General features: G+C 37.1%; 1 protein-coding gene across 1 annotated transcript; it reads right to left on the reverse strand.

Moving 5' to 3' along the window:
• Positions 1-1,648: 1,648 nt before the first annotated feature.
• On the reverse strand, positions 1,649-11,350 carry LOC146137824 (uncharacterized). The gene is made up of 7 exons (XM_083394447.1): positions 11,209-11,350; positions 9,864-9,912; positions 8,606-8,725; positions 8,101-8,216; positions 7,306-7,540; positions 2,811-2,950; positions 1,649-2,275 (listed from the first exon to the last, which is right to left on the reverse strand). Exons 1-7 carry the CDS (start codon positions 11,284-11,286, stop codon positions 2,039-2,041), a joined length of 975 nt encoding a protein of 324 aa, XP_083250573.1. The 5' UTR covers positions 11,287-11,350; the 3' UTR covers positions 1,649-2,038.
• Between the last annotated feature and the right edge of the window lie 575 nt (positions 11,351-11,925).

The following is an 11,925-nucleotide window of genomic DNA, read 5'->3' on the forward strand; positions in this document are numbered from 1 at the left end:
ATCCATAATAATCAGCAAGTTTTTAGTTAAATTTGAGCATTTTACGAAAGCTTACAAAACTTAGTGGCTTTACCTGGACTTTGAAAATCCACGTCGTGGAAAATAAAAATAACCATCTGGCATATCTATTAATGTATCCTTCCATCTCAAGCTTGCTGGCAGCTCACCAGGCTTAAGCTAATATCTGTTTCCTGCATTGATCGTCGCTGTAGAACCAGCCAATCGGCTGAAGATCATAAGGCACAGCAGGTGACGCAACGCATTTGTGATTATAAACGGCTGTTGCAAAGCTTTGGTAGCGGTTACGGTTTCGTGGTCGGTATATTGCAACACCTCTCCAAAATTGAAATCAACAGCATAACGTTTGCAAAACAAGCTTTTGCTATTACTTTGCGTGTCGGAGGCGTGCAATTGTAACTGATTTAATATATGGGACTGGAAGCGCATATAGTTTTTCGTAGTATTTATTTGTTTTGTAGTAAATACTAAATACCAGTGTTGTAAACAAGTCATTACAAAATGACTTTCGCGTCAAGTCATTCGTAAAATAACTTAACTTCCAGTCAAGTCTTTACGGAAAAAACAAACTCAAAGCCCAGTCTAAGTCATCAATTGCCTAAGTCAACTTTAAGTCAGGTCCTTGTCATAAAAGTATAACGTGAAACTATTAAAACTAGCAAACTTATTCGAGTATGAGCAATTAATCAATTAACATCAACGCATCATATGAAAAGTAATTTTTTATGTGCAAAACATTAAGATAAATAACCCAATTTTATAAAAAATTGTTTAACAAAAATATTGGATTTCAACCCAAGTCGTAGGTCCAAAAGACTCTCTAGTGTTTAGTCAAGTCAAGTCATTTTGCCCAAAACAAACAAAAAGAATAACGCCTACCATTGTATTTTTTTGCATGCTAACAAGTAGGGTTTATTGTTTATGTTTTATTACGGATAGATATTCACACAGGATTTTAGTATGTTTAAATTACATATAACATAAAAACAATTTCAGGCGTCACTTACTCTTTTTTAATGTTCCTCTCGTAACTTTTCTAAGATTAACATGTCGTACTTTGTTAAAAAACGAAAATGTACACTTCTTAAGAATTTGCAATCCTTTATATCTTGAACAAAAAAAATACGCCCGCCGGCATTAAAATGCTTAACTGATTATGATTAAATTTTGTTCTGGCCCTGACAAGTCATAACCCTTATTAATACCGCTTAAAATCAGGTTCCATAATGGTGAAACCCCTATTTTCTTGTGGTTAGCAATTCAGCATTGAGCACATTAAACTTTGAACGCCGCGAAACGATAAACGTTTATTAACTATACACATTCAAATAGACGTTAGGATTGGTTTGGTAGAAGTGGCACATAGTGCGTTTCCGTGTAGGCCTACATATATATAAAGTTAGGATTATGTAGAACTATAGATGTATTGCTATAGCTTAAGGTCACTACTCGTGAATGTTTACCCTGTTGTTGTAGGTCTTTTGCCGGTTTGAATTTATATTCTATTTGTGATTATTGAGATGTAAATTGTATCTATACAACTAGACTGAGTAAACGCCAGTTTGCTAACCTCAGCAAGTTAAGCAGATTCCGGTCCAAAGTAGGCTAACAATATCTGTAGAAGTTGAAAGCGTTGAACGATAAAAAATGCTATAGTGATTCACCCAAATAGTAATTAACGTTTTTCATTTATGTAGCGTACTCAATATTAAGAGCAAAATGTGTACCAGAAAGAAAGAAGAGGGTTGATATGCATTATTGTATGTTGCCCACGTGTATGTTGTGCCTCTTTGTGGTTAAAACAATACGTTTTTTAAAGAATATGTCCGAGAGTCTGTCTATCATCGAATATAAAAATTTTCCAACTCAGGTGCTGAATTTTTACATACAGTATATTTCTAACCCGCTCCAAAATAGGAACATTTTATCTGTGATCAGGGATTTTGTGGCTGGCATTCTAGATGAATTCTGACAGAAATGTAACAAACAGTTGCGAAAATAGGCGTTTCGTCGTAAAGGGTTACGGGTGAACATTTTCAGTCCCCGAGTCGCTAAGGATTTGTTGTTGGTTTTGCGGTGTACTTCCAACGGGTGGTTCCTGGTGTGTGGCTGAGCTGCCTTCCCCAGCTACCCAGTGATAAGGTGGTGGTTCTCCGTCTCTATTGGTTACATCGGCAGGCATCGTATCTTCAGTGTGCTGTGTATAATGCCGCTCTCCGCCCGCCGCTTCACAGTATGAAGGGGGTTCGTCGTTGTGCTGCGCGGTTTGCAGAATGTACGCGTTCGTCACAATGCACTTTAATTTACCGAAAAGCTTCGATTTGACTTTTGTTGTTCTCATATTTTTACCAGAAAGCCAAAGGTTATACGGATTTTGAACTTTAAGAGCGTTTTGGTTGCTAATACGCACAGAAATTGAGATCAGTTTTTTTAGAATCCCCATTTATTTAGAGCTTCTTATGGCGACACTCATTGGATTGTTATTCAAAGTAATAAAAAGTGTTTTTTAAACTGCGTTTTCAGAGCAAACTCTTTAAAGAGCATTAAATAGTTGTTTCACGGCGCCAAACAGTAACTCTATGCTATTAAAGGAAGTCATCATATTTAAGTTATAATCTTACGTGTCCGCCAATGATATAAAATCAGTTCACGTTTAATAAATACATATTTAGGCGTCGTAGCTTTCAACGGTTCAATACACCAACTCTTCTATACGACGTCGCTTCAAGACCTGATATTAACTGAAATAAGGTTATAAAAGGCCGTAGTGAAAATTTTAAAATGACGTTTACCGTTGGCGTTGGGTCGACCATCGGTTCTTGTTCTTCATCATCGTGAGTTCTTTGCCTCGAGCTGCCTCGACTATGGATTAGACAGCGAATACCAGCACTGATGCACACGCTACATATTGCTGCGGCAGCCAGGGCGTAATCTGAAAGTCGTTGAAAAAATTGCTGAGTCAGTTAGTCAAAGCCACCGACAAACTTTCGAGTTTTAATAGCGTTAGCCGACTGTGTGCTTTTCGTGGCCATTTAAAACTCGATACCCGATTAACACAAAAATAATCCTGGCTTGCCAGATTTTCTTAAGAAAGCGCATGTTTTGAGCCACGTTTAAAGACAACCTGACACTATACAAAACTTTCACAAAATTGCTTCAAATACTCTTTAGGTCTGCAATAAGTTGTTCGCATTTTACGAAAGCAACGTATTTATTAGGCTAAGCCATAAGGTTATTATCGAACTGCCTTTAAGACTTTTAATGATCACATACATAATTTCAGAACATTTATAAAAACCTACACCAGAAGTTATTGGTGGATGTTGGAACATCGGTCGGAAAGAATGAATAATAGCAACATCTTGAAAAATGACCGTTCGGTTGCTGGTCGCAGCAGAATCCATTAAACGTTGAATTGTCTATATAGAAATATTTCTATTTTATGTTGAAAGAAGTATACAAATGTTCACAAAACCTAACTCGGATCAGTCATATAGGATGTCATACTGGCTAACGATAACGGCTCCGTTTAATAAATCGCAGCGTTAGTACCGAAATCAGTTTGCCAAAACAATTTCAATTCTTATTGGCAAACTGACTTTGGTAATAAACTATGCAATCTGTGGTATTAATCTTTTAGCTACGGGAAAATTGATCAAACCTGAGCTTTACATGTATTTTCAAAAAATACTTTTAAGTCAGTCTACTGATATGAAAACTTTTCGCCTTGTATTTCGGCATTGATTTTGAAACCTTGTCTGTCGAAGTCAATATGAAAGAATGTCTTACCATTACAGGCTAAAACATCCGCGGTGTCGATATTGCACACTTCAAACGCCTGAAAAACAGATTTCTTTAAAATCATTGTTTGTCGCTGTTGAGTATATTAGACATACTTTCGCGATTTAATTGAAACACCAAAAAATGTTAGTATAAAACAGTTTAAATAATGTTTTGTCGCTCGTACCACTTTACACCAAGGTTACATTACTTCACGTGGCCCATCGTACCACACCATATGGATTACAGTTTAAACCAGTGATTCCCAAACTGTGTGCCGCGAGACTTTTTGTAATTTCGGAAAAAAATGTAGTATTTGTATTAGCAATAGGCATACCCAGAAGCATTTTAGACTTGAATACGTACAACCCATTACGGACTAATAATATCGAAATATTAACATTTAGGTTGTCGTGTGTTAAGGGCGATTTTAAAACCACTTTATTGCTGTTCAGTGAAAAGTGTGCAGCAAAATATTTAAGACATTTTAGTGTGCTGCGAGCAAAAAAGTTTGGGAACCACTGGTTTAAACCGTAGCTTTTGAAACTAAAGACTGAGACCCTGCAGAGGTTCGCGCAATCAGTTTAAGGCTCGTTAGTAGGCCCATTCATATCGCAAAAATTATGTATGGTGATTTTTGTTGTTACTTTGAAACATGAAGGATCGTAGCAAAAAAAATTTAATTTCAATTGGTCGCAGACTGAAAAGCTTTAAAATACATGGTTTAAAAATATTATAAAAGACCGAAGTTCCAATATAACATCCCAAATTGTACAGAGTTTATTTTGCCATGTTTTATATGACGATTTTGTGGACCAACTTCAACATAATAGTTGTCGGCCGAAAACGGAAATTGGTCGTCTATTTTTGTATGTGGAACTTGGTCGGCTATTTTTGTATGTGGGTAAGTTCGTATGTCTTTCTGTTTTGTAACGCTGTCGTTTAACTTAACCTAAACACAACTGCAGTTAAACTCTAACAGACTATATGGTTTTAGGAATCCTACGAAAAGCAGGGCATTCAGTTCATGCCTATGTATCATAACAGTCCTGTTAATTTTTTTTATCAAATACAATCATGAACCTTATGTGCATAATTAACATTAGCTCGTTTTTATTAAAAGTTTTTAACAGTGCGATTTTCATCTGGAGTACTGTTGTATGTAAACCGGCTATATTTTCACATATTTCAGAGACGAATTTAACCAAAAGGGACATGAATCCTATTAGTGCAGCCCGGACAACCCCACGTTATATTGTAACTTTTAGAAGACTTTATCAAGCTGTACTTGGAACACACAAAGTTACAAAAATGTGAAGATCCCACTTCCGAAGTGACATACACACTACAACTAAATAGCAATCGTTGTCTCTATGTCGATTCCACATTAAAGATTTTAAAAAACAAACAGGGTTAGATTTATAACAATGATTTGACAGCTCCTTTTCACCTTCACCATTAAGTTTGTAGCGTTGCTCGTACTCTATTTAAGTTAATCACAAATCAAATTTTGTGACAATTAACACTTTACCTGGATGTCGACAACTAAAGCCGTTGCGAATAAGAATGACCGGCACCAAATACAGTTTGTTCCTACCATCTCACTACGCTTGCTGACAACCAGACAATGTTTCCTGTAATAAAACGTTGGCTTGCAGTTGAACCGGCAACTGGATTGAGGCTCATATGGTAGTATGACGCAACGCTTTGTGATTATTTGGCGCGCCTGAAAAACGTGGGTAGTTCGCTAATCAGTCTAGTGTTACGTATTTGCAATCTTGTGTGGCTTCCGACCAAAAACCGGCAAAAGTGCTGCAAATTGACAATCGTCAATTTTTGAGCCCGCCTTTGGTGTTCGCAAGGTCTGTTTTTTGCAAAGAGTTTATAAAATTCTAAAATCAAACATAAAAATACATGCGTTTTCAGTGTTTTGCAGGGAGAACCGAACCTGAACGGAAACATTATCAACCGGGTATGGGTCAATTTTTCCCGAACCGTAATCGAACCTGAAACGTTTTTTTTAAGATCTTAAAGAGCCGAACCGGAACTAAACAGAATATTTTAAAAGGACTTAAACCTTAACCGAACCCGAACTTTTCAAAACAACGGTTCACTCCCAATGACGTCACGACTCTTATTTTACGGAGTTGTGCCAAGTTCGAAATTTTATTTTAAAAAATGAATAGCCATATTACATAAAACGTTGAGTTTTTATTCTCAAGGTAATTAAAAATGAACTGCTTGTTTTTAAATACGCCATGAAACTTACATTAAATACAAGTTATCATTCAATAATTAGTTTCTAAATTATTGACCCACATTTTTAGGTGTAGGCTATGGCATTTCATATTATATAAAAAGCATATTTTATTTCAAGAACTATAATGCCAACAACTTAATAGATTTTACTTCTTTTTGAGTTTTAATAAGACACTGCTATGCATATAGCACTTATGCTCAAGTTGTGTAAAATGTACTTCCATTTTATAATTAAGGTTAATTCCTCGTTGGAAATGATTTCGGATAAGAAATACGAGACATGATATGCGAAAAAAGACAGTTAGCAAAATAGAAAACTTTTATTGACAGTAATTAACGTACACAAATGCCGTTTAAATGGTTCGATCTAAATTTATTTCATTTATTGAGGCATAACGACAGGATTGCAAGTGGGGTTTAGTAGCTCAGTTAAAATCAGTTTGAACGTTTGGGAGCTAAGATATTGCTGGACATAGGCCTACCAGGGCTAAACATATTAATCAGAATGTCCCAGGCCAAGCGGTTCCAAAACGGGGTCCGCCGTCAAATTTGCGTCTGTAAAGCAATAGCAAGTCGTAGTGAAAAGTATGTAGTCTTAAAAGAAGCAGGTGTTCCCCTATTAGTAACGTTCGCTTTACGTTGGCAATTGTTACATCGGTTTTTACATGTAGTCTTACGTATAGTATAGAGACGGTTTTTAATTTTCGAGTGATTTTGTTTCAAGAAAGCGCGCATTAAAAAATGGAAGTGGTCTGTCACGGTAAATCAAGAAAAAAGTTTGCCAGCAACTGGCCTAAGCCCTATATCCTCTTCCCCTGTAGGGACACAAAGCCACAGGCTCTGCAACAGCATTACAAAAAATGTCCAAGGTCAAAAGTTGTGGTTAGATTTTAACTTATTTTCGTCACGTCGTTGTTCTACCGCTTAGTTGGTCTTAATGTGTTGGCCAGTAAGTTGAATTATATGCGAAATCTAGTAAATTGATTTCTATGATTTGTCCAGTAAATTAATTTCTATGCTTTGCCCAGTATACGATTGTATCGAAAACAGTTACAGCGTTCCCAAAACACGAAACCTACTTTTTGATTTTGTCAGCGGCGATTTAAGGTTTGAAATGGCATTTGGGGAATTCGAAACGAAAGCATAGGCAATAAAAATATGTATGGAAACAACAGCGAGGGGTAAGCCAAACTATCTAAGACGGCGGCGCGTTTGGCGATTCTCCCGTCGAATGGTAATTCCTCGGACCGGCGTACAAATAGTCGCTGAGCAGTTCCTTGTATTCGTCCGACCGTCCACCTCCCGTAACCTCGTCGTACGAAGGAGGTGGTTCTTCGCTGTTGCTTTCGACGGGCGGTCGCACTTCGACGTTTGGCCGTTGTACTTCCGCGTACTGCCGAGCTTGTGTCTGTCTTTGTAGCTGAGCCCTTCGCTGTATCTGGGCCCTCTGGGCTTGCGTTTGTTGGGCCGAGGAGCGTTGTATCTGGTTGGTCGAACGAGATAACACCAGTGTTAAAAGAAAGCCGGAATGGTCCGGAACGGGGTTTCAGTAAAATAATTTTTGCTGGTTCGCCGTTTTGGTAAAAATGCGCCCTTTTCCCCCAAATCCCTTACCCAAATTAATGATAGCCTCTCTTAATACGATATTTGTGCACGATAGAAACGCTAATCCTAAGATTTTTAAGTTTGCATACGTCTGTTTATGAGGTCATCAATGTCTATTTTTCATCGTTCTGGTAAGAAAATTGTTCTAATTCACCCCTGGACCACACGATTATATCTGAAGCAGTGAACGTCCCGTAGTTTTTTAGTGATTTCATTTTTTGCTTTATAAACCGTTTTGACAATGTGGATATTGTTTATTTAAAATTGGTCGAACAACAGTGTTATTAAGTGTACTGTTTTTTGCTTTCGCATCAAAAGATTTGTTTTTGTCTTTAACAGCAATATGTTTTGTTGAACTTGGCGCACCATAATTGGGTGTGTTAAGTTTGTCATTTGGGTGTGTTAAGTTTGTCGTTAGATAACTTATTTTAACCATACCGCCGCTTCCACACTTCTGGTGATTTCCTCTTGTCGTCTCAATCTTCTACACCACTGTAGGCAGCACGAGATGATCACGAGCAGCACAAAGCAAAACACAGCAATCCATGTGTAACCTGCAAGGAAGCATTAGTTATTCTGCTGACAGAAGACAAATGCTAAATGGCCATGTAAAATATGACCTGTTTATATGTGGTCGGGGGTTCCCTTAATGGATATCAGCTGTCCATCTTTGCTTCTACAATATGTGGCTTTACAAAACAATTTTTTTAAATGCATGAAAATAGGTTCAGCAGACCTCGGTTGTTCACGTAATAGCCATTCACATATACTTTTGCAAATCATTTTAGTCACATGTAGCGTAACTCAACTTAAAACACTTGCGATTTAATCTCAATTGGGAGTTTTGATATATTTTTAAGGACAGCGAGTCAAGCTGCCCATTCGGAAGAGTATGCAAAAATAGCTGAAGTAATCGCTGGTTCCAAAACACAATTTTACTTACCCCAATCGCCCGTCTCGTCCGATGGGTCTTCGGGTGATATCGGATCGTCTCTGAAACAGCACTTGTGATACGACCCGTCGAATTTCATGTCGCAGCAGTACGCTTCACGGTCTCCGTCGTCTGGCAATACAGTTTCGCTTTTGTAATGTCAATCACGGTATGTGGTACCAGGTGTAAATAGATCTATTCTTTGTAGGCATGTCCGATTATAGACGTATCCGATGACCAAAGTTTTACCAAAAAGTTTTAAATACGTCATTACTATTCAACCAACCAAGTCCGATAAAACTAAAGCGAAATGCCAATTTTTTAGATTATAAGGCCAATATTTACTGAAAGCGTTTAGAAGTTTAGTTGTCAAACTATTCATTTTTTTTATAAATTTATCCTGGAAGCCAGAAAATAACATCGCAAAGTGTAACTGAAATTCCTTTATTTATTTGGTATCGGTTCGGCTGATACCACTGTAGTATCAGCAAGTCGGGTAACGGCTCCGATCCCAAATTATAGCACACCACTATAGTTGTTAACAGGGCTGACTGGGGAGTCGGTTAAAAATAACCCAAATCTGACTCCCCAGTCCGAGTCGGACTCCGGTCAAATGTGCGATTTTGTCGAGTCCCGAGTCCGGCCTGGACTCTACAGCATGTATTTCACCAATTTACGTAACTAAAATAACGTGGATATTCAGCAATCCACTTATAGGGGTGTCGTGTAATTCATTCACTAACATACTTGATTGGGAAATAGTCCACCTTTACAATTTCCATTTGGTGGCCATATCAGTTTTAAAATTTGGTACTGCGCATGCGCATGTCGGACTCGGGACTCGGGTAGTTTTACAAGGTCTTACTCGAGTCCCGAGTCCGACTCAGACTTCGCAGCCCTGGTTGTTAAGACGCTGGCCTATATTGTTCGAATTGTTTGTTGTATGTAATTTGAAAGTTTAAAGCAACAAATATTGAGATTTGAGTTTTCTGTTTAAACCTATTTTTTATTTGTTTTAATTTTTGCGTTTGATTTAAAAGTTATACAAAAGAAAAAAAATTGTAAAACACTAAAAAATTCTTGCCGAATACGTAGAACAATAGGACGGTCTGTAAAGGTTGAACCACATTCTGAATAATGGGTAAATAATATCATTTTGGTTTCTAGTGGACTTTGAATAGGCAATGTACAAATCATAAAACTTAAACAAGTCTCGAAAGTTTAATTGTAGCATATTGTTTTGTTTTTACAGTGTACCAGGCTTACTTACCATTACAAACAAAAACATTTGAATAAAAGGCGTTGCAGGTTACAGATGCCTGAAAACAAAAGTAATTAATTAATTTTTCTGTCCGTTGTTAATTAAAAGGACTTTATTTGTAGTGAAACTATTGACTACTTAGCCATCATAATTTCTAGTGTAGTCTAAAAATTTTCCCAACTTTTTAGGTCACGAAGAACTTTTCAGTTTAATATATGTATCGTCAAGGTCGTTATTGAGTTAACATCTCTTCACGGGCTTGGTTTTATTATAAATATGTGTCGGTTTCGTTGGTCAGTGTCGTCTTTTATAATATAAGACTGCAGCAGGTTGAGTAATTTGTTGTCAAACTTTTACGTTCCACGAAGCTTGTTTGTTTCTGGCATTGGCCTAAACCAGTGAAGAAGGCTAAACTTTGTAAGTCCCGGCCATGACCTTTATTGAATGGCACCAAAATCGGAGAAATGGCTTCAACAATGTTTTTACACCTATCAGTCAAAAAGCAAACAGACTGAACACTATACGAGTACTTCTTGTTTTTTTTTAATTTAATATACCATTTCTGTGCATGTTGTACCGAAATTATAAAAACTAAACGCCTATAAGTTAGCTGGACCGTCGTAGCCTACATTTGTAACCATTTTGTTTTTTATCATTTATCCACATCCTTTAAATTACCTCAGGAGTTTGGTAAACTCTTTCAGAAGCTAATTCATTTGCCTGGAATTGAAACACAAGTAGTAAACGACGAAAGAGAGATTAGCTAAAAAAAACTCACTTTAAACAATTCGGCGACCAATTATACCCATAAAAAACATTATGGGATCTTTTAAAAAATATTTAAGAAAATATTAGGCTAATGTCAACCAATTATATTAGGTACAATAAATCAAAAATAAAACCAGGAAGTGTTATTATTGCGCTTTCGATGCCAGTTTCAACTATGCTTCCGGCACGCCAGTGCCAACTATACGTAGTATGACGTCCCAACCAATGGGTTGCAATTCTGGCGTCATGTGTTCTTGGTTTGTAAAGTACAACATGCTATCGAAGCAGACAATTTTACAAAACTTTGCAGTTTGTGATTTTACAAACTTGCGGTTGTGATAAACTAAACCGATTTTTACGCCTTTTGCTTTGAAACTACAATGTTTAGGTGGGCTAAAGTTTCAAAGTAGGCCAAAGTAAAGCTTATAAACACTGAATACCGAAATTTGCAACGAAGCCCTTTGTTATTGTATATCTATTAGCTGGGTAAAATTAAACTTTTAACGTATGCCATTCCTTAAAAACATATAGGCCTATATGTTACTACTGACAGACCAGTTTAGTTTCCAAACGCAGCAATTCTTACCTCGGTGAAAGTCAGTAATGATGTCAGAGTAAGCCAGGCGTTCAAATTTAAACCATTTTTCCGACAGCCGTCCAGCATTTCCTCAATTACACAAAATATATGTCAAATCACATTAAGCTACACAAACCTAATCAGCTAAAACCTAACAGCAAAGATTGAGTGGGTAAAGTTCTTACAAAAGCGTAGTTCGGTCTGTGGGACATTAGCATGTGCAGTTACGCGGTCTGGTGACGTTTGGTAGTGTAACAATGTCACATGATTGCTTAAAATGTTTACTAGTTGCGCGTTTCTAGCGTAAGTTGTAATAATAGCCTTTAGATACTCATACTTATTACGGATTTCGAGTTCATCTCATAAACTATTGAGTTAGGAAAAAATGAATCTCTAAAAAAATGTAACCTAAGTTTCGCAGCAACCAGTCATCTAGTAGCTTTGTAAAAGGAAAGTCCAACGACGACTGAGTTAAGCAATCATTAATCGAAATGCAGTGTGCTGCAAACGCAAACAATGCGGGTTGCGCATTTAGTTGAGTGTCAAGCAAATGCTATTCTTTTGTATGACCCCAAACGAAAGTCGTAAAAAATCACCATAGGTCCTACAGCTTTACAGCAGGGTGTTCTGCGAATTATCCACCGCCTTTCGCGTGAAACCGAAAACAAGTCTAAAATAAAGTTCTACAAAAACGTTTATTATGTTTTATGGTTAATATTTCGTCCA

This window comes from Ascidiella aspersa, chromosome 7, assembly GCF_963924565.1.
Source record: "Ascidiella aspersa chromosome 7, kaAscAspe10.2, whole genome shotgun sequence".
Lineage (NCBI taxonomy): Eukaryota > Metazoa > Chordata > Ascidiacea > Phlebobranchia > Ascidiidae > Ascidiella > Ascidiella aspersa.

Coding starts and splice junctions, on each gene's coding strand:
- LOC146137824 (XM_083394447.1), bottom strand. CDS start 11,286: ATGCTGGACGGCTGTCGGAAAAATGGTTTAAATTTGAACGCCTGGCTT. Junction 2,951..7,305: donor CAGCGACTATTTGTACGCCG/GTCCGAGGAATT, acceptor AACGACTTTCAG/ATTACGCCCTGGCTGCCGCA. Junction 2,276..2,810: donor TGGTCGACCCAACGCCAACG/GTAAACGTCATT, acceptor CAAACCGCGCAG/CACAACGACGAACCCCCTTC.